The sequence below is a fragment of the Temnothorax curvispinosus genome, unplaced genomic scaffold (assembly GCF_003070985.1).
Source record: "Temnothorax curvispinosus isolate PA1 unplaced genomic scaffold, ASM307098v1 QBEX01014232.1, whole genome shotgun sequence".
In the NCBI taxonomy this organism is placed as follows: Eukaryota; Metazoa; Arthropoda; class Insecta; order Hymenoptera; family Formicidae; genus Temnothorax; species Temnothorax curvispinosus.
Genome location: NW_020224012.1, coordinates 442736 through 467017, shown reverse-complemented (window position 1 = coordinate 467017; position 24282 = coordinate 442736). Strand labels below are relative to the sequence as shown.

Sequence of the window (24282 nt, the reverse complement as noted above, 5' to 3'; positions counted from 1 at the left end):
ATATATATATATATATACATATATATGATTGGTTGGACATTTTTAATGATAAAAAGATGTAGACGTTAATCTTTATGGATTTACGTTAGCGGTTCATCGAAGCCACTTTCTCCTCGTGCGTCAACAGCTTGCGTCATTCATACACTATTACCTCATAAACGATTTTTGAAGGCGTACTTCACTGCAGTAATATATATTTTTAAGCACTTTACAGTTGTACAAGTGTTGAAAGAAAATAAATTAAAAGTGGAGAAAATATAATATATATGTATAATCGTTTATATGTATATATAATAAATGTGGCATAGCATTTCCAAGTATCGCGAAAAGCTTATCAATGAATTATAACGATTTCGTATACTTTATAGATTTTGCATTCAATATCTTACAATACGAAATATTTTGAAACCTTTTGACGAGAGTATAAAGAAGATATATATAGTTTACAGAATTTTATAGAGTTTCTTTCGACGTAATTCTCTAATAAAGTGGGTCAAAGACTCGACAGGCCACGCATTTTGATGACTTACAATTAGACAAAAAATTCTAACGTTGTGACACACGCGAGCACAAAAAGACTATTACATACACGTTTCATAAGCAGGGAACTCACCTGAAATTCGAGGTAATGTTATAATTACTAACTTCATTCATTACTTACTCCCGACGTTATAGATTTCGTCAAGATTATGAAATTTAAAATTACTGCATTGATATTATATATTTATTATAGGTGAAAAATGAAAGATGATGATATGGATTCAACTAATAGCTGGTACTGATAGCTGGTTCCTGTCATTTAGACCCATACCTATATATGTAGATATGAGCGAATAATCAAGTGTCAAAATGTTGGCAGAGTACAAATTTTCACATTATATGTACACTTGGGAGGCAATTGAAATGTTCGGGATGTTGTGCGACACACACACACACGCACGCACGCACAAGAGACCCCTCCGTTCGATTCGGCCTCCATCCTCCATCCTCCACTCGACTATATAAAAGCTAGCCACCGCTGATGGGTCGCTTTAGTTTTTCACTCTTGCCTGCGGCCTCGTGAGCTAAGAAAGAAATTATTCTTCTTTCGTACTCGTCGATTTTTGCGTATCGAATATCGGTCCGCACGGCGCACGATGAAGGGACCTTTATGTCTTTTGGTCTTATTATTGGTCTCGCTGGTGGCTTTGGTCGTCGCCGACGAAAAGTATACCAGAAAATACGATGACGTGAACGTGGACAAGATCCTCCAAAATAATCGTGTTCTCACTAATTACATTCGGTGCTTGATGGACGAAGGACCTTGCACCGCCGAAGGCCGCGAGCTGAGAAGTAAGTAGGAAAGGAGAAATTATAATGACGAGTTGAAAATTATATACAGGGATCTCCCTCTCAATGAATTTAAGCTACATCACAAGCTACAATGACGTCCTTATTTCTGTCCTTATTTTTCACTTGGAATAAAATTAGCAGTTGCTCGCATTACTTATTGTAATATGCATATATTACCTCTTCCAATTGAAGACTACTCAGATGGACCAAACAAACGCAGTTGTAATTGTATAAGCTATAATTGCGGCAGAGAATTCGACGTGTACTCTCTCCGTTACATAATTATCGCTGGGAACTTTCTCGCGCGTATTACATTCGAGTTTGCTTTTGAATTTACATAACTGTAATGTGTAAAGTTTATGTTTACGTAAACTTTATGTTCTCTAAAGTTTACGTAAGCTTTATTAACGTTAACTTAATAATAGTGTACAATGGCGAGATCACATATACATATATTAATATAGGCGATATTAAAATTAAATCTACATCTCTCTTCCCTCTTTTATTCGACGCGTTTAATATTACAAGATCCAATATATTTTTACAAGAATATTTAAATGTAATTTAAAATATTTTACACACACACACATATATATATATATATATATATATATATATAATTCGTATGATTAAAGTCAAGCACAAATAAATTTAATTGTTATATATTACCAATATTACAATTGTTCTTTTGCACTAATTATATAGCTTTTTTAATGATAATTTTATTCGAATGCTCTTGCAAAAGTATGCTCAATGCTACACAAAATATCTGTAAAACATATATCGCGTTGTGCATCTGGAAATAGTTCAAGTTCTAGCTATATATGTTAATTGAGAAATCGAAATGACATGTACGTTTTTATTTATAGAGACTCTGCCGGATGCTTTGTCGAACGGTTGTGACAAATGCAACGATAAACAGAAAGTTATGGCGGAAAAAGTGATAAATCATCTTAAAGCAAAGCGATCTAGGGATTGGGATCGCCTCGTTGCCAAATACGATCCACGTGGCGAATACAAAAAACGCTATGAGAAATCGTAATTTCTTACAAGTATTTTAATGCACGTGCTACATTTTTACATGCGAAGCAGCAAGAATCATTGTAAAATGTAATTCGTTGAAATATATAATAGTGTGCGAAATGCGTTCGTCATTGAGGATACAATCGATATTTGTGAACAAATACGCAATGAAGCAATCGAATGGAATTCAGCCGACATACAAATGTAAAGTTTATCAAAGGTTTCATTTTATTCGCTAAATCAGCATTTTCTGTAAACACATATACAAGTTATGCAATTTATCATTCATTGTCCATGTCATCATTTCTTCCAAATAAAACAACAAAAGATGCTACTGTTACACAAGTATTTGTTAAGAGTTTATTTGGTAACAGATGTACACATAGTTATCAATCATAAAATGCAATCGGAACAAGATATATCCAAGAAGTACCAAGAATAATCCTTTCTTCAAGCAGCAAATTTTTTTATTCAACACGTCTCTTCTTAACCAATGATCCAAGCTGAAAACACATAAGCACAAATAGATATGTAAAACACATATGTCTGTATATATATATATATATTTTTTAATAAATCATTTTTATCATGCTCTGATAAACGTACAAGATCTGAAATCGCCGGTAGATTATTGGTTTGATCGGTAATGGTAGGTTCTTGCTCACGATTCTCTTTCTGAATGGTCGCCTTTTTCATGTTTCTATGTTGTGGGAAAGTAGGCATGAGTTTTGGATCGCAAGCTACAACATATTAAATTAATCAGTTTTAAATGGATTGTAACCGTAATCTACATCGAAAAGACAAATATTTAAGAAGTCTAACGACTAGACACTAACGTAAAGGCGCTTCTTTAAAGTAGCTACTCTGTAAACATTCTTCAGCAGTTGCTCTCTTTTTTGGATCGTACATAAATAAGAAATTCAATAATCTAAGACCAGCAGCGCTCAACCAGGGGAATCTTTGTTTCAAATTATTATACGGTTGCTGTTTAAGCGTAAAATTCTGTAGCGCTGGCAACGAATTAAATTCCGGCCAAATAGCTTCGCTGGGTGTACCCAATAAATCGACAATTAATTCTAATTGTGCGATTTCCGATCTACCAGGTAACAAGGGTCTGTGTCCCAATAATTCTCCTGAGAATGAAACAAGCGGTATTATACATAATATACTATACATAAAACAAAAAATTGATAAGTGCATTAATAAACGTGTCTGCCTAGCATGGCTGTTATTTACCCAATATGCACCCAGCTGCCCACATATCAACGGACGTAGTCTGTGTCTTGGCTTGCAATAGTAATTCGGGGGCTCTGTACCATAACGTCACCACTCTAGGAGTCATCGGCTTTAACGGTAAACCAAACCACCTAGCCAGTCCGAAATCAGCGATCTTTACGCAACCCTTATCGGTCATAAGAAGATTAGAGACCTTTAAATCTCTGTGAACGATAAAGTTGTGATGTAAATAACGTAGGCCCTTCAACACTTGCAATACTATACACTTGACTTGACTTTCTGAGAATGGGGCCTGCATGTTGTCCAGCAGGCTTGCTAAATCTTGCTCGCAATACTCCATTGCAAGAAATATGCTCTCTAAGCTTCTGCCTACCACTACTTCTCTTAGATGCACGATGTTTTCGTGTCGGCACGACAATAAAACCGATATTTCTCTGAGACCACTTACTGGCAGCCCATCTTTCTCATGTTCCATTCTCACTTTCTTCAATGCAACGACTTTGTCATTTTTTGTATCTCTGGCTCGATAGACAATACCATAGGTACCTTCTCCGATGCGATTCAATTTTTCAAACTCGGAGACAAACCTGCATTTGCCGAGCTATAAAATATAGATAAAATCTAGCGTCGTGTATGCTTAACAAAAGATCTTTTTATTACAACAATATATTGAAAATATTTAATTTATTACAATATCTTGTTCCGGTATTTCCATAGCTTTGCCAGTTAAAAAGGACGTTAATACTCCTTTCCTCGTGATCGGAGCCGAGGGGTCAGGCCCCGAATCGGACACTGCTTTCTTATCGCTATCATTACGTTCCACGGACTTCTTTTCTAAACTTTCGTCTGAAAAGGAAACAAACGCAAATTGCTCGAAACTTTTTGTTCTTGTTGTTATCATTATCTCTCATTGTCAGTAGTGTAAACGTTAATCAATATATTTTATTCATATTTACCTTTTGTCATTTCGGCCACTAAATTGCACACATACACAAAAAAAAGGATCGATCGTTTAATCTTCGAAGATTGAAAAAACAATAAGGATCGAATGAAAACTACGATATCTGCGGCAATGCCGGTAATATAACATGGACATAATATGGAGGCGTATATAACCACAAACGTAAAAGATATAAGACATAAGACTCATTTTGATTAAAATGCTGTAGCATAGACGTAAGAAGTACATATATAGACTGTGCATTCCGACTGCTCCAGAAAGAGAAAGAAAAAAAGTGCCGCTAGGGAATTTTTAAGTCAATTCTTCTTATGAATCAAGCTTGAATTCGATGCTGTAGGCTACAGTCAACGTGACGCTACAAATACTTCGAAGCAGTTGATTGACCAATCAGAAAAAAGAATTTTACGAATTAACCAATCAAAAAATGCTTCGAAGCATTTGTAGCGTCAGGCTGGTTTCACATGGGGCGTAAGATGCGTATGCGTAACTTGCGTGAGCCAATCAAATCATCTCAGCTACTATACGCGTATGATACGATTAAATACTGAGACGATTTGATTGGCTGACGCAAGTTACGCATACGCATCTTACGCCCCATGTGAAACCAGCCTCACGTTGACCGTAGCCGTAGTATGAGGTGTTTCAGATACAGAACCACACTGGCTGCGTTCAGCAGATACAACTGTTGAGTTCGTCTTATCAACACTCTGCGTTGATTGGTTGGTTCTAAAAGTAAGAGCCAATCACGTTCGACTGCTACTGAGCGGCTTGGTCTGCTGAACGCGCCCATGCGGCTTCCCGTAACCGTTGATTTAAGGGGATCCTGCAGTGACTGCCGAACTTCCTCGATGTCGATAATGTCAACCTTTCTAATTTTGTTTTCCCTATATCTGTCTTTGTCTAACGAAATGACATCTGTCCTTTTTTCGATTGCTCGCCATCTTACGCAAGATCCGGCAACTACTGTTGCTGCTCTTCTTGTCATCCTGCATCCGTATTTACATTACTAAAATAATTATTAGATGGATCTTTTTTTGTACGCATTGAATCTTACTTCTACTTACACGATATTATTCCTACATGTTTTCCCAAGGGTGGATGATAAACATTATGTACGTATAAACTGTAGAATTTTTGTTTTAAGCAAATATTGTCGTCAGGTGACAGCTGTGTATGTGCCCCAATAAGTAATATTTTTAATTTTTTGGTGCTTTTGATATAAAATCGCGTTTTCCACCCTAGATTTTTGTGCGGACTTTAATTTTAAACCAAAAACTTGCAATTCTGTAAAGTCAATTAAAAGATCCATTGATTAACGATAATGTCGGTAAATCATACGGCTGCAGGATCCCCTTAAGCCGTCTAAGGATCTGATAACGAAATAATGATGTTGATAACGCTAGTAATACTGATGTGAGTGTACAATTCAGAATGCAGCTATAATAACAAAAGTATATCTCTATGAAAAATGGTTGCAATTTGTTGTGTATGCGGAATCGAAAAGGGAACTTGGCGAGATTTCGATTTGACGTTTCATAGGTAAAATCATATGCACGATTTTAAACATGTTATAGATGTACGACGAAAGCGTAAAATTTAGTAATTACTGGTAAATGCATACAATTGTGACTTAAGCGAAAGTAAAGAATAAAAGTCAATTAACATGTACTATTTATAATGAACGTTTAAGGCTAAGTGTCATACTTTGGCAAAAACATGAAACAATTGATATAAATTACATATTTCATTATTAATCGTTTATTACGTGGATAAAAATGCATTAGATACCTTTTTTATTTAATTGAAACAGAGAGAGAGAGAGAGAGAGAGAGAGAGAGAGAAGAATGAAAGTATATAAATTGTGATATAATCTTTGATACTTGAAATAAATACTCATCATACAAACGAAAGAAATAATATTTGTTAAAAAACTAGTATGTTTATGTTGTTTAATTAATGATTTGCCGCGTTCATTGCAATATGGTAAACTAAAGTTAATGCTTTTCACGTTTTTTACGATGAAAATTTGGTATTTGAGGTTATATTGTGTTTGTGTATACTGTTGCTAAATTAATTAACGTGCACAAAACGAAAAGTATATTGACTAAATTGAGTCAATAGTCAAATTAATAAATATGTTACAAAGTTGAAAAAGTCGTACGTTCCATTTTAACTGCAATGAGATCCTTCTAAAAGATGAGATGGATAATTTTATATAAATTTCTAATTTATGAAAACGCGAATAATATGGAATAATACAGAGTAGATATATGATATATGATAAAGGAAAGGAAAAAATGTAAATTTTTATTACATCAAACTTTTCAGTTTTCCAAAAAATGAAGATTTAAGATTAAAATGGTATGAAGCCATAGGAAAAAAGGTATACCGTAATGCCTGCGTATGTAGCAAGCATTTCAAAACGGAGGATTATAGAAACCATGAAGATCCCAATTTAATACGAAGATTATTAAAACCTTCCGCAGTTCCCGATAATAACTTGTTCAGAGACGTGGAATCTGTTGAAACGTCTTCAAGGTTTAACCCTGTAAATGTTTCAGTCGGAAACAACAATGATGAGAGGTATGAGATTTTCCATATATGTGTATAATGATTGAATCAAATAATAATGTTGCGTACGTAATCAAGTATTGAATTTAAGTGGTTACTTTCAGTGTTGACGTTGTTAATCGCGTCAGTTCAGAATATCAAAGTAGTATTGTTAAAAATGAAACGAGTGACGACAGCGTGCAAGCTAATGAATCAAATACATCGATAAAAATCAACAATCCAAAAACTAAGAGACGTCTCGATGATAAAGCAATATCGTACTCTACTGCTAATCAACAAATAAAGAAAAGGTAGTAGATATTTTCTTTTTACTTTTATTTAGTAACGCGTCATCCATGTTTTATTTCAAAATCCTAAAAACTATATAAATATACATATTTATGTACTATTATATTATATATTATTTTGTCATTCTTTTCAGGAAAACTGAAGATTGTCATACTCATACTTTACAATCAATAGAAAAGCAAGGAAAAGTTGTCTCAGGAGTCGTAAGAAAAGAAGATTTCAAAAATGTAAATGCATGGTTAAGATTTCAAAAATATATTAATGAGATGAGAAAACAATACAAATTTTTATTACATAAGAATCGGAGGCTTTATCTTAAATTAAACAATTTTAAAGACATGTTGGACACTTTAAGAACCAAGTAATTATTTGATCTGTCTCTAAATATATTTTAAAAGTAAATTAAAAAGTAGTTGATTTTTGCGATCTAAAACGTACGTTTCACTTTGTTCGGCCTCGGCCGTTTCGGGTTGGAGACAAGTTGGAGACATTTTTATTTGGGTCTAGGAGAAAGAAAAATTATAAAAGGCAAATGGGAATCGGTAAAAAATGCGACACGCGAATACGCTTGTGTATGTCGAATATTATATATCTTGTATCCCGGTATATATGAGACTAAATGGAGACCAAAAAGGATTTCTCAGTGCATTACATATTCCTTTATTCTCACGTTTCGAATCTCCAATCACGCGCTTAGGTATAGATTTTATAGACAGAGGGTTAAACGTTAAACCTGGGACTATGAAACGTCTGTTCTCATATGATGCGCGGGTCATCTCATCGTCTCTTGAAACATATTATCCTTAAAACAAGTAGAAATATAAGTACATCTTATAACTAAAACGTTTTTCAGCCGGTATAATATAATATAAAAATTTGCTTAATATATTTTTCATTTTCTTCACGTCAATGGAAAATCATTATTCAATTTAAAATAGTGATCAAACTTTAAATTGTCATTTACTTGAAAAAAAAAAAAAAATTTTTTTTTCTACCACATCCGGCATGTTCTTTTTTCACAAAAGTTGTAACAGCATTCCTTCAGTGCCTAAGAATTATAAGTATCAAACTATGAAATATCTAATAATAATAATAAATACATGCATATGTAAAGATATATTTAGATTCCTTTTATTTTAAATCCAGAATCCAATTAACGTGTTTCTTGCGTTTCATCAAATGAGAAATATGAGCTGCATAAAGATAAATATCGAACCAAGTAATACCGGACGGAATCGACGGAATACCGCTCCAGGGGAATGGGGGTACGTGCATGCATGCATACATACACCTGTGACCAGTGTGACCGTGACACAAGATAGAAAGCACCCCTTATATTGTTTATAATGTTTATATCATGGTAGTCATCAGGTAGTATACATATAGAATAAAAGTCTGCGATAATAATGATTTTTCTTAGAATGCACGTGGCGCAACAGGTAGATAATAAAATTAAACGCCCACACACACGAGTGATGAATAACGAGATAAAAATGATAAAGATAAAGCGATAAGCGATTATCTCGAACAGTCTGGATTTATGAATACCTAGACGCGGCACGCGCGTTTGAAAAGCGGCCCGTAGGCCCATAGCAACACGGGCACACCACACCACACGTACATACACGCGGGTGACGCGGGCACACACGGGCATGGGCGTCACAGGTCAGTGGTCACAGGCAGCTGGCAGTCACAAGGGACACCGCACAGGCACGCGTTTATGATAACGAGCGAGCTTATCTTATCTTTCCTTGAGCCATCAGAGCCATTAGCCATTGCGAGATTTGCGAGAAATTATCTCGCAGCGAGATAAGACGATAAGAGCCAGTTCAGCCAAAGCTCCGTGCTCCGTGCTCCGTGTCCCGTCTTCCGTTCCGTCTTTCTTCTGCGACCTTCCTCGCTCGTATCTGCTTCATTTGGTTTGGTAAGCGCAAAGCAAAGCGAAGCGAACGCCCCGAAACTTGATTCTGTTTTTTCGTTCTCACGTAAATCTGCGACTCGTCATTCGCCATTCCCGTTCAAGAATTAAGCGTTCATTCAAAATAAATCCGAGTCGAGCTGCTGCTGCTGATTTATATATACATACTTAATACCTATTTACTCTATCCTACTTTGCTACTGTCATCTACTGTCATCGACGCTTGACGTTTTAACGGCCCGTGGCTTTTCGCCTTCGGTCCGGCAGTCGGCACTCCGGCGTAGTGCCGAGACTGCCGAGTGGCGACGTGGCGAGTGCATAGATCACGTAGATGTTGATGTTGAGGTTGAGGTTGAGTAACATGTCCAAGTCGCGAGTTTCGATTGTTTCGAATGCATTCAGGTCCAGGTTAATCGCGAATCGTGCAAGTGGAACTCGCGGTCGCGGAAGCGAAAGATCGCATCATTCGTACCTCACCCTCACGACTCTCACGTGTACCGCGAGGTTCGCTCGCAGAACGGAAGCTCTTCGGGATTCGACCGGCAAACCGGGCAACCTGTACTCGCGGTGCGTTATGCAAGTGAAAAAGTGAACAAGTGATATATTTATCAAATCTCTCAAGTTATCCGAGATGCAGATATCGAGTAATGGTCTCGCGCTCGCATCGTTCTTGATCGTTCCATCATCAACATCGAAACTCGCTCGATTTTGTCCAATATACGTTATACATTATTGTCGATATACAAAAGAGAGAAAGCTCTGTGTCACCTTTCGTGTTGTTCTGTTGCGTTCAAGTTTAATCTCAGCTGTCATCAAGTTATGCCGACCGAATGTGGCAGTGAAAGTGTTTGAGACACTTTTTTCATTTATGGAATCAGCGCGCGGTAGCCTTAACTTCTGTAACTTCTTCCAACGACCGCAGTATCATTATCGTTACAGCTTTTTTACCGTATAGCGTAATATATCTGTGTAGCCGGCAACGACAGCCGTGTCACCAACGAAGAAGGATGTTTTAATTTTAAGCTGTTACGCAGATGATTTCGAGCGTAAAAAATATTTATGTATTTTGTATTTATGTATTTCAGTACACAGCGGCTGTATTCCACTATGAGCGTAGATACCACTTTGTATACGTTACCGAACACGCAACCTGTCGTCGGGCTAGAATGCGACACTGCGTTCAAATCTTTGACGCAGAAGGAAAAGTTGTACGCTCATTACTTGAGCCAAGCCGCATGGAATGGAGGATTGATAGTATTGATACAGACATCGCCGGAATCTCCACTAATATTCGCCATGTTACATAAAATTTATCTCGCGGAACCTATCGACGAATTGAAAGATGCTGCAGGGCATGCCGGTATCACCGACGATGACTTTACGGTAAGAGGACGTTTCTCCTTTGCATAACGTTCTTCTTTTTCTTTTAAATCTTTTTTCTGTCTTTGCTTGTTAAGAAGATTGTGTAGTGCGAGCATTCAATGTAATGACTACGTGTAAGTATAATATATTATATATATATATATATATATATATATTCTGTTTTCCAGGCCTTCTTGGTTTACAGCTGTGGGATATTTGCAAATGCAGGAAACTATAAGGCCATGGGTGATACTAAAATTATCCCGAATTTTCCACAACGTGCGTTTGAGACGATAGTGAAAGCGTCCAAGGCTTATAGGAATAATCCTAAAGAGATACAAGATATATGGGACAACATTTCGAATGCCTTGTATTCCTTAGACGGCAAATTGAAATCATTGGGATTAGGTGACAAAGGTGTGACAACTTATTTCTCTGCAAATTGTACCGAAGAAGATGCGGACAGAGTGAACGCGTTCATGCAACATAAAGGATTGGAATCCTGTAACGCAAGGTGCTTCAAGACAGTAGGGCGCCGCGACAGAGATCCCGCGAGTAACGATAACGTCGCCGTGTACGAGATCAAATTGGCGTCGGTGGAGACGTCGGACGATCCTAAGATAACCCTGCCCGAGGAAACGTACGGAAATGCCAAATTTAAAATTACGAGAGGAGACTACAGCAAACTCATGGTGCCTGTTGTGGAAAACCTTGAGAGAGCTAAAGAGTATGCGTCCAATCAGATTGAAAAAGATATGCTGGATAAGTACATCGATCATTTTAGAACGGGATCTTTAGATGATCATAAGAACGGTTCTCGTCTTTGGATAAAGGATAAAGGACCGTCTATCGAGACCTACATCGGCTTCATAGAGACGTATCGAGACCCCGCGGGTCAGCGAGGAGAATTTGAGGGTTTTGTGGCGATGGTCAACAGACAGATGTCCGAGAAATTCGCTACACTGGTCAACAAAGCCGAGGAATTTATCCCTAAGCTCCCGTGGGACAAAGATTTCGAGAAGGACACATTCTTGAGGCCGGACTTTACCTCTTTAGACGTTCTAACGTTCGCGGGTTCCAGTATTCCATCGGGAATCAATATTCCCAATTACGACGAGATCAGGCAGTCCGAGGGCTTTAAAAATGTATCGTTAGGGAACGTTATACCCGCGCATATGAAGGATACTCACGCGATTCCGTTTCTATCGGACGTCGATCAGGACCTGATGCAAAAGTATAGAATAGCTAGCTTTGAAGTGCAAGTTGGTCTGCACGAGCTTCTTGGTCACGGTACCGGTAAATTATTCAAGCAGACGGGGCCGGATACCTACAACTTCGACCGCGGTCACGTGAAAAATCCTCTTACCGGTAATAAAATAGACAAATTTTTTCTGAAGGGAGAGACCTACGATTCTAAATTTGGTTCTCTGGGATCCACGTACGAGGAGTGCAGGGCAGAAGCGGTCGGTCTTTACTTGAGCTTGGAGAAAGAGGTACTGAGCATATTCGGTCACGAGGGACAAGTAGCGGAGGATATAATCTACGTCAACTGGTTGTCTCTGTTGTGGAACGGTCTCGCCAAGGCTCTCGAGATGTATCAGCCATCTACGCAAACGTGGTCCCAAGCTCACAGTCAAGCGCGTTACGTTTTGCTTCGAGTATGCTTGGAGGCGGGTCAGAACTTGGTCAATGTCGTTGAGACTGAGGAAGGGAAAAACCTCCGTATGACTGTCGATCGAAGCAAAATCTTCACGGTCGGCAAAAAGGCCGTTGGTGATTTTCTCCTGAAGCTGCAAGTTTACAAGAGTATGGGAGATGTTGAGTCGGCTAAAGAAATGTATGGCAAGTACAGCCAAGTGCCGGAAAGCGGACCGCATCCATGGGCTCGTTGGAGAGACGTAATTCTCTCTCGCAAGGAACCAAGGAAGATTTTCGTTCAATCAAATACATTTGTCGATGGTTTGTATCAAATCAATACCATCTTTCCTTATTGCTTTTCTTACTTTTTATACATCCTTACGACGTTTTTTAGACATTTGTATTGTCCGGGTGTACATATAGTATACATAGATACATTATACATGCTCGCGTGGTATTTCCGTAAATCTACGTGTTTCTGTTTCTTTCAGGTTTCGATCCTAATAACGTGATACTAAAGAATTATGAGTCGTCGTTCACCGGGCTTATTCAATCGTGGATCGAGAGATTTCCAAGTTCAGACATATCTCAAACGTTGATAGAACTCTGGAACAAAGACAAACGTCATTTTGCGTCAGCAGATAATTAATCCGAGTATTTGCCTGTCCGACGGTTAAATCGTTAAAACGTCCGTGTAACTATCTCGTCTGTCCGGTTATTTATTAGAACGGCCGATGTGTGTTACACGTACGAAAATATTATTTTCTTACGTTTTATTCCTTACAGTTTACACAAAGTAGGAACAAGTGCCTGCTTTCAAGGTTGAATGTGTACATACATATGGAGTGTGACAGTTTAACTTTTTTAAAGTTGTATCGTTGTATGGCTGCAGCGAGTGTATCGTATCGTATCGTGATCCATATACCGATCTAGCGTGACATTCGTAGCTAAATTAATCTATCCTGTCCAAAGTTTGCATACGGATAGCTAATTTGCTGTTAAATGCCTTTTTTTAAACACTTTATCAGCTAGTGGAGTATCGTAGACGCCTTCGACCCGTCCTTTGGATTATATAACGTAAGAGCTAAACGTCTGAGACGAGAGTACGAGAAGATGGATTTAAAGTTGGGATTTATTTCGAGCTCTTGCATGAGATATAAAGATTACTGTATGTTATATAAAAGTATACAACTACATAATAAATACAAGTTGGAGGTATTCGTAACTGTATTGTTATTATTATTATTATTATTATTATTATTATTTTGAATAATATATGTGGTGATCCATAATCAGCGCATGAAATACAATATTCATTTATTTTGCATCGGGTGAATTGAACGTAAAAGTACTTATTGCTTACGTTTCTTCGTGAGCGCTCATTATGATTGGTTCTTACACTTAGATCCGGAGAAGAACCAAAGGTAAGAACCAATCATATTAAAGAATCACTGACCGCTCACTCAACAGTTGTGTTTCCTGAATGCGGCCATTGCGTCTCGCGTGCGCATGCGAGAGTCGGGGTCTCTTTGATTGATGCAACCAATGCCGTGTCTGTGTTCTACATGCTGGCTGCAAGTATATGTATGTACAATGTCTATGGTTTGAATCCGACGAGTTTTGGCGGCAAGAGAACGCTGAGAACGGACGAAGACAAGTGCGAATGCGAAGTAGCGAAGACGTGGACGGTGGACGACACTGGACGATCAAAGACTGTCAAAGACGTCGTTCAAGATGGAGAGAAGGGAGTCTTTGCGGAGGCTGTTTCAGGATTTAGGCTGTAAAGTTGAGAGCGACGTCGTCCTCGATAAGTGTGAGTATTCTTTTAAGATTTTCCACGATTTCGCAACCATCGAAAGTTCTTTCTTCGGAATCACTATATTTCGTCTCGATCACTCCCGCCCGGATCACGAAACTCGTCCAAGACTTAATTTAGATCGTTTAAAAAATAGAAGCGTAGCTTTGGGTGATGAAACAAATGTACGGATATGGGTAATGCAAAACGTGTGCCGATTTTACTTGATTTCTCTGTCGTATAACCTCACTTTTGAAACTGCGGAATTCTTCAGCTACGTATATGTATATTAAGTATTCGTTAGAAATGAAAATTTTAAGGAATTAAAATGTGTCGGTTTTATCAGCGGCACACAGTTAACGTTGGTCTTTTATTCTCTTCAATTCTGTTTCCGCGGAGAAAAACGGAAATAATTTTAGATAAAGTTGGATGTGTTAAATGACGGTGATGAAACCCGGGCCAAATCGGAACGTTGGAATTTGGATGTCGTCGATGTTGAAAACATTCAGTTCCCTAATATTTTAATTGGGCAAATTCGACACAAGTGTCCGATAAAATTATCGGACGTAGTTTTCTTACTGACAATGAGTATTTGTGTGATGTAGGTTTTGAATTCTGCGAGTCTTACGATGTGGACGTGGAGAAGCTTACGGAGTTGTGGCTCACTTTTTGCGTCAATAACAACACCGATATCGACCCCACCGTTGACACCTTGGTTAAGATGGAACGCACGGTATTGAAGGATTACAACGTGCATGACTCGACTAAGGAAGGTCATGCCAAGCAAGAACCAATTACAAAGGAAAAACACTTGATGGCAAACCAAGTTGGGTATCCTTTAACATAAAAATTGTCAATGTTCTAGCACATAGATGAAGAGTATGATTGATAATTTTAGACTGCTGCACACATACACACCCACATATAGATATATATATATATAGCACCTTACATGTGAACATTACAGTGAAAACGACGATGTACTTAGCATGTACGGCTGTGCTGAAAGTGGACCATCAAAGGTGAGTTTATACGTGCTTCCCGTATTATAATTTTGTCATATAAAAGAGCAATATATTTTCGATTGAAATATTTTATGCGTGATGTGTTAAATTATTAGACTATAAATCTCAGAAGCAAGACATGTAATATACTTATAGTCACGTTGCGCTTACACATGTGTATGTAAATTATAACGATTATTCAACGTTGTTTCTTCAAGTTTAAGACTGAAACGTGAAGAGTATTTTCCAAAAATGTATACATGGTTGTGGCGAATTTATAATTATAATTTAATGTTTTTATAGTTTTTTAATCTACAATTCAAAAGTAAATGAACAACGGACGCGAGACAATGTTGGCAGAATATATTTAAATTATTTTAATATCTGAAATACAATACTTATTCAAAGAATGTTAGTCTGGCAAGGATTTCTTAGGAATTTTTATTGTAGGAAATGGAAGGTTCTCGGATGGAAATGGAATTGTTTCAATAATTTTCAATAATCATTTGCAGCAGTCGTAAAGGTCGTAAATCTATCCGAGATGAGTGCCGGAACGTCGGCGGGAACACAATTCTATTCCCTTTTGAAAAACCTTGGGAAAATTCCTCTTTCCTATTTGAAAGGAGCTCCGTTCGAGAATTGGCATTGGCATTGTTTCAGCAGGGTTTACTTGAGCTACCTGAAATTTACGCCGTTCTGCCAACATCGTCTTTCACTGTTCATGATGAATCTTCCCCGGTCTATCTGTACATACATATACGCATGTACAACGGTGCAAAGCGTTTCTCTTGTTCGTAAATACGCGTCTCGATGTTGCGTTGCGCTTTCTTTTATCGCTAAATCGAAGGAGCGAGGGGGAATTTTCGAAACTCGTATATCGAAGATACCGAAAAAGAAGAGGAGGCAACAGCATCGTTACAGGATTCTGCGTGGAGGCACCGTATGTCCCGCCACAAAAATCGCCCAGGTAGATTCCCACCTTACCTCCTCCTCCGCGCATGTTCGGCTCTCTTTACGAAGGATCCTCCATAGGAGGGGCGAGGAGAGAGATCGGGCCGGCAGGCCAGGCAACTCGTTTCCATTGGTGGAACGAGAATATGAGGAACGCGCTGTTCCAGCGGCGAGAGAGAGAGGGAGGGGGGTGGGGGAAAAAGATTCTTCCTCTTTCTCCCTCCCTCCTGTCTCCTCGGCCGCCTCGGCGAGCCGAACAGATCTCTTTCGAAGGGCACGATTTCAGTTTTCAAGGACTCCGGCCTCCGGCGCGTCGCCGTTCGCCGTTGGTTCGTCGATCGTCGCTCGCGCTCTCGCATTTACGCGCGCCTCGTTGCTGTGAATACGCGGATAGAGAGTAGAGAGAGAGAGAGAGAGAGAGAGAGAGATAAGTCATTATTCTCGCGCGATTTACGGCCTACGCTCGCGGCTGGTTGGTGCGCACGACTCGCAGTCGCGTTACACTCGGTTACCGGTGTGGCTCGGTATTTCTCGATGGCGTCGGTAACGGTAACGGCAACGCGACGTGACGCCTCACGCCGCCATCGGCCCATCGGCATCGGCGTCTGACAAGCGCATCCTCGCGCTCGCGACTCGCGAGTGAGATTACTAGCCATGGGGTCGCATCGCACCTTTCGCGCAACCCCAATCCCCAATCGGCTCGCGATCGCGCGGGAAAACCCGTCCGCGACGACGCGATGCGACGGCCCGCTTCTGAGAGGCTTGATCGCGCGATCGCGATCATCTCGATTACGTGATGGTGTGCGGGAGGAGAACACGGGAGAGAAGCGGTAACATCGGCGGCCATGATGGTTCGGTTTCGGCTCAATCCGACTGTAACGAGGTTCGCGAGTGCGCGACGCGCGGCGAGCGATCCCGCCGATCGCGCGTCGATGCGTTTGGCTTCTCCCCGCGTCCAATGGTGGGACTCGTGGAGGAGAACGTCGGTTTTCGCTTCTCGCTTTTCGCCTCGCGAGTTGCGAGTTGATCATCGCGCGCGCGCGCGCGTGCGCAGTCGTGACTCTCGTGAGAGAGAGAGAGAGAGAGAGAGAGAGAGAGAAAGGACGCCGCGCCGCGTCGCGCGGACTTGAGTGCGACGACCGTTGGCTTCGGGCTTCGGCAACGGACAACCCTGTTGATTCGCGCCGCGCGCGCTCGCCTCGCCGCTCGCCGCTGCAACCTGTTGCGCCAACGACTGACGATAACGACGGTACTTAGTAAGTCTGTTCTTAGTATGTCTGCGGAAGAACGTGCTGCGGGTGCTGCGTTCCGCATCCGCACTCCAAGGAAAAGAAGTAGGCGTATAATTAGACCGTCGGAGGGAGAAAGAGGGAGATTGAGGAGCGCGGAATGAACAAACCTCTCCTCGCGATTTTACCATTTTATCGATTTCGTAAGATTGGATTCGACAGGGGAGATTGATTGCAGGTTGCAGGTTGCAGAGAGATTGCGAGTCGGATGATTGAAAAGAGTCTGTTGCATGGGAATACAAGTTCTTTTTAATTATCCGTCAATCAGTATTGAGTGGGAGGAGTGGAGATTCAAACTCGACCACACACAGCATTAAAGGTCACGACGTAACGTGTTTGGTGCTCGCTGCAGCCAATATCGAATGCGCACGACGCGCGATGTTCCGATATTCTTTGGTGACTTTTATCTCCTTTTATGCGGTGCCGAAATTTGAATAAAAATTCTCGACGCGAATCTCTTATAACGCCGGGATTGTATAACTTGTCGTACACGTCGTGATCCATCAATCCATCTCTTTTACTTAATCGTTATTTATATTTTTACAGATATTTTACTGATATGCATTCTCTCTTCGTCTTCTCGCTTTTAGCATATAACGTCCAAATTTACTGAAGCTACTGATGCGAGTTTTTGATTGAAGTAAGTTAGTACGTATGAAAAAAAGAAAGACAGTTTCCCCCGGCCTGTTTTTCGATTCTTCCCTGGCGACATTTTTTGCTGCCGAGTTTTTCTCCGCCGCGCCGGCTTTTGTCGGCTCGGCTCTCGTCCGCTCGCCGTCAACTTTCTCCTCGACCGCTGAAATCGTCGAGAAACGGGAGATGTGCGTTTTCGCCGATAAGCAGCAACGCGAATAACTCGCGCCTAGCGATATCGCGTTTGACCGATGCGACGCGACGCGACGCGACGGGTTGCCCGTTGGTGTCTCTCCATCAATTAAGCACAATTGAACAACAACTGTTCCAATCTCTTCCCTCGCCCGCACGGCTTTCGGTCCGTCGGGCGCGTTTCTTTCGTCTTTGCTTCGCTTCGTGCCGCCCGCGTGACCGGCGTGACTCAGGCGAGAGACGGATCGATATTCGCCAATGTTTCAAAACGGTTTCAACGGACGCTCGCCGACAATCGCCGGAATCGCCGGAATGCTCGCTCTCGGCGGACGGCGAGCACGGTTTGTCAGAGAAAACGGCCGTATCACCCGTGATCTGGAGGGTGGAGGATCATGGGAGAAGAATAGAGAAGAGACAAGATTTACAGTGTCGGTGATCCGGTGGTCCGGTGGACCGTAGAGAACGGTCCTTTTCTTCCCGTAAGTAGTTGCTGTGGATTTGTTTGCCGAGTATCGTGGACCAGTGGACCTGTTGTTCGATTCGACCAATCTGGGTGTAATTTTTTTCTCTTTCATGTAAATGTCGGTAGATTGATAGCTAGTTTGTGTACGCGATTAAGAATGAAAAGTTCTTACAAGTTCTTACAAGTTTAGATATCAAAGGTACGAGGTACGAAGACTACGAAGAGGACAGTAAAGCTTTATTCCCTATTTGGATCTGATAAAGACCTGATAAAATTCCGCGCGCGAATGCTCACTGTAATATCTTTCGGACCAAGTATACTCGACGAGTATGTGCTAGTACTTATAGTACGTCTAATGTTCGAATAAGTTATATCGTTCCGTTCCTTTCCTACACAAGACATAGGAATATCTGTGAAATTTACTTGTATCGAACGCGAGGTGTCTTTTTCGCTTTTATATTGACTTAACTGCACATTTCGAATGTCTGTTTATCAACGTTACTGTTTACTCGTCGACATTAGTTGGACAATATTAGTTCAGAATCCGGATTGCTCTCGTAGACGCTCGAGCATTACAACAATGTGTTTTCCGTTAACTTATCATTGCGACGTGTCAATAGAAGTCAAATAAGGCAAACACAAGTCGAACAGACGTGTTTGGCTTTTGAAGACTGATTCGCTCTCTCTCTCTCCCTTGAAAACAAAACGAAAGCACGTTTATTTTACATATTCCGCTTTGTTTCTCAGTTTTTTTACACGAGGAGTAGGATTCTTCTTCGATTCTACTCGGAGCGAGTTTTACCTCTTATCTTTGGTCTACGAGCTTCCGGGTTTAAGAAAGAATATGGATAAACAATGTTTGCGTCGCATCGTTACTTTTCGAATTTTCTACGAAACGCGATGATATAGAGGGGTACATGAAAGCGTGCAGAGTGCACGTAGCGATAGATGAAGAGATGTGGGCGCAAGAGCGTACATCTCTTCATTATTTGAAGAAATATTTTAAGTGCGAAGTATCCTTTTTTTTCTTTTTGCCTTTCTAAAAATGACGGAGGAGTAGCAGCTCAGATTCTTTTAATTCCCGGTTATCGTTTACATTCCGCCAGAAAATCGACGCGTTTTCTCGCCGAAAAAGTTCGTTTTCTTGAAAGTTCTCGAGCGTTTCGTCATCAGGTTCGTTCCTTTGTAGCCGAGCCCTTTGTGCTCTTTCTTCCTTCTCTCTCTCTCTCTCCCTTTCCGACGCGACGCGGACGTCCAATTATAGAGATATCTGCTTTATTTTGAGTGCAGAAAGTATAACGTAGCGTAGCTACAAAGAACGTACCTGCGTGCATCCGACGGCGACGGCGACGGGAGGCGGGAGGAGAACTGGAGGAGAAGAGGAAAAAAAAGAAGACGGTAGGGAAGTAGAGCGAGAGGGAACGTGTCACGTGCGAAGGAGCGTACTCGTGGTGTGACACGCTCCGATCGTGGAACGCGGAGAGGATCGGAGTAGATCGGAGATCGGACCGCGTCGGACATTGAAACAATGCGTAATACAAGGCAGACGTTAAGAGCGGCCAGGTTAATCGCAGTTAACCTCTGTACAACGGCAGGCAACGTCGTTCCCGCCGTTTCTCCCTCGTATATTCGCGTGCGCGCGACAAGCATTCGCGGCACTTGAGCACAATCAGCCGGTTCCTCTCTATTTCGAAGAAAATGCAGAAAAGGGAGACCCACGCGAGGATTCTTTTCGGATTTGCCGAATGAGTGGCGGTCTAGTGCACGGTCGATAAAGTTGTGACTAGATCCACACTCATTAAGCACGTTCGAGCAGCCATCGTTTCGGAGCGATCGTCGAAATCGGAGGAATCCTCTCTCCCCTCTCCTTCATGAAGCAGCGTTACCTTCCTGATCCTGAGGAGAGCCTATTCTATTCTATTTTATTCTACTCTACTCTACTCTACTCTACTCTACTCTACTCTATTCCTGCACATTGGAGGATCCCTATAACCGATTTAAATAAATTAGGCTCCCTTCGACAAGGAGATCTTGCGGCGAGGTCCGATCGACAAGATTATCACTGTTACAGCGGCTCTCGAAGCAAAGCAAAGCGAATAATTAGTATAATTACGCCCGGAGACGGAGAAAGAGAATAATTCCATAGACGAGTGTGGATGTGGTGCACGTGTTTCATCATTTCGTGACTAGATACATACTCGTCTACGGCAATCTGTCTCGGTATCGGAATCGGAAGTCGGGAGCCCCTCGAATGTGCGCGAATACCTCCGGGATAGGTCGTTGTCTGTAACTATATCGATATATTGATATGTTTCACCGTGGAATTTACGCGAAATTACACTTGTACTACTCGTTTATACATGTATACATATATAAGAATGTATGCGGTTTTCTCTGTGAAAACGGTAATAATAGTAATCATTTTAATAACAGTCATTTACCGCGTGCAATGTATACATGTATCCCAAATGGTAGCGATAATTTACAGAATGACCAAGTATGATGTGCAAATATAATACAGATCTACGCGCAAAAGGTGAGGCGAGACCGCTGCTACGTCTACTAGAAATTTAAGAAAAAGAATGCAAAAATATACGTAACGTAGCTTAAATACTTAAAAGATGTAATGTAAACAAGAGCGGAAATAAATAGAGACGTAGCACAGATATTGCTTCAACAGATTAATATTAAGATGTCAAGTCCGACTTCGGACGATTTTTAACATGTGATTCGATTCCAATTTCGTGGTTTGTAGGACGAAGAACGTTTGATTTTGATTTATATATTCAGCATTTTGTTTTTTTTTTTATATTGTATTTGGAAAAGGTGGGATCATCGCGATCTCGTGCGAATAATTCAAGAGTTTGCTTCTGGACCGTCTTCCGAAAAAACCACGGATTATATATTGCGAGGCTTCTCTCTCTGTCTCTTTCTCTTATTGTTAGTTTTGTAATACAAATAATCTTCACTTTTGAACAGGTTCGGATATAAGGCAGTTTCGAGGTGAATTCTTTGATTAAAGGATCGCAGTTGTGTGCGTACACGTCAATCACCGGCTGACGTGGATTCGCGCACGTTCGTGTACAATCAAAAGATGATGGGTAACGCGGCTGTTTTCTTTTTCCTCGTAGCGCCCGCGAACAAGTCCCGAGGTAGAAATCGATGCGGATGCACGAGCCGATAAAGCGAGAGTTGCGGAATACGCGTTTACACCAGCTAGCTGCGTCGAGAATTCGTAAGCAAATTTTTTTTTTTTTTTTTTTTCAATTAATTAAAACGGCCTTTTTTTAGCGGTTTAAATTCATGCGTTTTTAGCGGTTTAAGTTCCTAGTTACAAAATTCTCAACTTCAAGATTAAACTTTTCATGGTATATATTAGATTCACTTGCGCGTTAAGTATAATAACGCTCTGAAGAGCTGAAGAGCTGAAGAGATCAACAGAGAGTTCGTAGAGTATGCATACTTATGCTCGAAATTTTTTTATTCTTTAAAAAAATTTGAAATTGCAACAAGATAGTCGTAATATACATCTAATATATCTCAAATTAAATATTTCAATATATATGGACACAGATAAAGATTTTTCAAACGCTTGTTGCAAACGCTTCTGCAATATATTTTGTCGTGTGTAGTAGCGCGCCAAGTCATCGTAATGTAACGGACAAGGGGAAGATCTTGCTTTCCATCGGCGAGACCGTCGCGTCTTGGAAGAGGACAAGCGATTACGATGTCCAAGTTACGAAATCCGACGAGCCGCATGTCCCTAGCGACGCGAGGTACATGTACGAGATCCTGTCGAAACAAGGACACCTTCTCACGTTTGTATGCCAGAGTTTGGGCGGCAGACTGTTAAAGACGTGGTCGACGGCGGCGACCGGTAATACCGGTAACACCGAGCTGCGTTACGTGAAGAACGTACGGAGCGTGAATCAAACCAACTTTCGGACGTTCGGTCGCATCAACCTGAAGAAAGAATCCGCGAACACGGTGATGCTGGAGGGTAGCACGAGGCGCAAGGGCGCCTCGGCGGCCGACACGATCGAGCTGGACTTTCGCAGTCTGAAACAATACTCGGTATTCTCCGGTCAGATCGTGGCAGTCGAGGCCGTGAATCCAATAGGCGACGCGTTATACGTGAAGGAGATATTCGCGAAATCGTACGCGCCGCTCGCGTCGACGCCGCGAATCGAATCGAGAGTCGATATCTTGATCGCGGCGGGTCCGTTCACCGCGTCCAACAACGTGCATTACCAGCCATTGTGGGATTTGATGGAGAAGGTCGCGTCAGACGAACCGCAGGTCTTGATACTGATCGGGCCTTTCCTCGAATACACGCATCCCGAAATACAGGACAATCTCATTAAGGATACGCATCAGGAACTATTCGAGAAGATTCTCACGAGAATAATGGAATCGACGCGGTAATGTACAAAGTGTCTCGAATTCTTCAATTCAAAGCGTTTGAAAACAATGAATACTGCTTTTCTTTTCGTCATTATACACGTGAATTGATACACGTTGAGATAAAGAAACTTTTTCTCTCTGTTTTATCTCTCTGTTAATAATGAACTGTGTGATGTTACAGGAAGAGCACGCAGATCGTGCTGGTAGCTTCTAATCGCGACGCACATCACGAACCTATATTCCCAACCCCTCAATACGCAGTTTTCAATCGGAAGTTGTTACAAAATTATTCCAACTTAAAGCTGATGCCGGATCCTTGTACGTTGGATGTCGCGGGCTTGAAGATCGGGATCACGTCGGTCGACGTTATCAAACATATCGGGAAAGAAGAAATATCGTAAGTATGCCCTAGAGCCCTTTTTAACGATCTCAGGAGTTAATAGGAAATTGATAGATTCTTTCATTTAATAATATCCTAATCACATGTAATATAACATCGTTACATATTTTGTCTACAAAAATTTTTACACGTCTTTTATTTTTATAAGATAAACGACAAACGATAAACGATAAACTAATCAATGTTTTCAGCAATGTGTCAGGTGATAGACTTGGTCGCCTGGCTGATCACGTGCTCGCTCAAACGTGTTTTTACCCCGTGTATCCTCCGTCCGAGGATCTGAACGTGGACACGGAGTTGTGGGAGAAATACGCCTTTTTTGACCAGCAGCCGCACTTGTTGATTTTACCATCCGACATGCGGTGTTACTGCAAAGTGATCAACGAGTGCATGATTCTGAATCCGGAGCGCGTGCACAAGCACGCTTATGCGAGGCTGAGAGTGAAACCGACCCTCGGCGGTAAATGGAGTTCCAATAATATCTCGTGCGAGATCGCCAGAGTCTGATAGCTTCAAAGTATATTTCGAAAACAATATTTTGAACGAATGTTATAGGATATTCGATGTGACAGTGGTCTCTCGCACCTTTTTAAGAAACAAAAAGTTATATTCTTAAAAACTTGAAAGAAAATTCAAGATTACTTTTCTATTAAAGTTTTTCGGTTAAATTAAACTATTGTTGCGTCGAATCCTTAAGTTGTCAATTAAAAAGGATGCCTAATTATCTGAGAAATATTTATGTAACTTTAGTCATCGAATAGTCGAGTATTTCATACGGATTGCTGTACATACAAGTCTGTCACCTGTGCCTTTCTTAATTTT

At 40.7% G+C, this 24282-nt stretch overlaps 5 protein-coding genes across 7 annotated transcripts; 4 read left to right on the top strand and 1 right to left on the bottom strand.

The window, feature by feature from the left end:
• Window positions 1-998: 998 nt before the first annotated feature.
• LOC112464436 (ejaculatory bulb-specific protein 3-like) lies at window positions 999-2695 on the top strand. The gene is made up of 2 exons (XM_025031409.1): window positions 999-1332; window positions 2202-2695. Exons 1-2 carry the CDS (start codon window positions 1137-1139, stop codon window positions 2372-2374), a joined length of 369 nt encoding a protein of 122 aa, XP_024887177.1. The 5' UTR covers window positions 999-1136; the 3' UTR covers window positions 2375-2695.
• Window positions 2691-4751, bottom strand: LOC112464434 (cyclin-dependent kinase 10). Its single transcript, XM_025031408.1, has 6 exons — window positions 4548-4751; window positions 4283-4437; window positions 3592-4192; window positions 3192-3488; window positions 2962-3095; window positions 2691-2858 (listed from the first exon to the last, which is right to left on the bottom strand). Exons 1-6 carry the CDS (start codon window positions 4555-4557, stop codon window positions 2823-2825), a joined length of 1233 nt encoding a protein of 410 aa, XP_024887176.1. The 5' UTR covers window positions 4558-4751; the 3' UTR covers window positions 2691-2822.
• A 1095-nt stretch (window positions 4752-5846) lies between these two features.
• Window positions 5847-8342, top strand: LOC112464422. The gene is made up of 4 exons (XM_025031395.1): window positions 5847-6091; window positions 6881-7135; window positions 7228-7413; window positions 7545-8342. The coding sequence occupies exons 1-4, from the start codon at window positions 6021-6023 to the stop codon at window positions 7774-7776; spliced, it is 744 nt and encodes a 247-aa protein (XP_024887163.1). The 5' UTR covers window positions 5847-6020; the 3' UTR covers window positions 7777-8342.
• A 713-nt stretch (window positions 8343-9055) lies between these two features.
• Window positions 9056-13554, top strand: LOC112464421 (dipeptidyl peptidase 3). Of its 3 annotated transcripts, none has more exons than XM_025031394.1 (4): window positions 9056-9335; window positions 10415-10712; window positions 10880-12650; window positions 12821-13554. In XM_025031394.1, the coding sequence occupies exons 2-4, from the start codon at window positions 10437-10439 to the stop codon at window positions 12976-12978; spliced, it is 2205 nt and encodes a 734-aa protein (XP_024887162.1). In that variant the 5' UTR covers window positions 9056-9335; window positions 10415-10436; the 3' UTR covers window positions 12979-13554. The 3 variants fall into 3 exon arrangements, with proteins under 3 accessions (XP_024887162.1, XP_024887161.1, XP_024887160.1); XM_025031393.1 differs by lacking the exon at window positions 9056-9335 and adding an exon at window positions 9370-9680; XM_025031392.1 differs by lacking the exon at window positions 9056-9335 and adding an exon at window positions 9687-9896.
• A 376-nt stretch (window positions 13555-13930) lies between these two features.
• On the top strand, window positions 13931-24239 carry LOC112464446 (DNA polymerase alpha subunit B). Its single transcript, XM_025031425.1, has 7 exons — window positions 13931-14142; window positions 14730-14955; window positions 15092-15146; window positions 21788-21891; window positions 22289-23077; window positions 23242-23457; window positions 23652-24239. The coding sequence occupies exons 1-7, from the start codon at window positions 14064-14066 to the stop codon at window positions 23965-23967; spliced, it is 1785 nt and encodes a 594-aa protein (XP_024887193.1). The 5' UTR covers window positions 13931-14063; the 3' UTR covers window positions 23968-24239.
• Window positions 24240-24282: the final 43 nt, after the last annotated feature.

Bases quoted from the DNA above. Each gene is read 5' to 3' on its own strand.
- LOC112464436 (XM_025031409.1), top strand. From the start codon at position 1,137: ATGAAGGGACCTTTATGTCTTTTGGTCTTATTATTGGTCTCGCTGGTG. The intron at 1,333-2,201 runs GTAAGTAGGAAA...TTTTATTTATAG, and splicing joins CGAAGGCCGCGAGCTGAGAA to AGACTCTGCCGGATGCTTTG.
- LOC112464434 (XM_025031408.1), bottom strand. The intron at 3,096-3,191 runs GTTAGTGTCTAG...AATATGTTGTAG, and splicing joins CTTTAAAGAAGCGCCTTTAC to CTTGCGATCCAAAACTCATG. The intron at 2,859-2,961 runs GTACGTTTATCA...ATGTGTTTTCAG, and splicing joins TACCGGCGATTTCAGATCTT to CTTGGATCATTGGTTAAGAA.
- LOC112464422 (XM_025031395.1), top strand. From the start codon at position 6,021: ATGGTTGCAATTTGTTGTGTATGCGGAATCGAAAAGGGAACTTGGCGA. The intron at 7,136-7,227 runs GTATGAGATTTT...GGTTACTTTCAG, and splicing joins GGAAACAACAATGATGAGAG to TGTTGACGTTGTTAATCGCG. The intron at 7,414-7,544 runs GTAGTAGATATT...CATTCTTTTCAG, and splicing joins AATCAACAAATAAAGAAAAG to GAAAACTGAAGATTGTCATA.
- LOC112464421 (XM_025031392.1), top strand. From the start codon at position 9,691: ATGTCCAAGTCGCGAGTTTCGATTGTTTCGAATGCATTCAGGTCCAGG. The intron at 9,897-10,414 runs GTGCGTTATGCA...TATGTATTTCAG, and splicing joins CCGGGCAACCTGTACTCGCG to TACACAGCGGCTGTATTCCA. The intron at 10,713-10,879 runs GTAAGAGGACGT...TCTGTTTTCCAG, and splicing joins TCACCGACGATGACTTTACG to GCCTTCTTGGTTTACAGCTG.
- LOC112464446 (XM_025031425.1), top strand. From the start codon at position 14,064: ATGGAGAGAAGGGAGTCTTTGCGGAGGCTGTTTCAGGATTTAGGCTGT. The intron at 14,143-14,729 runs GTGAGTATTCTT...TGTGTGATGTAG, and splicing joins CGACGTCGTCCTCGATAAGT to GTTTTGAATTCTGCGAGTCT. The intron at 23,078-23,241 runs GTAATGTACAAA...GTGATGTTACAG, and splicing joins AGAATAATGGAATCGACGCG to GAAGAGCACGCAGATCGTGC.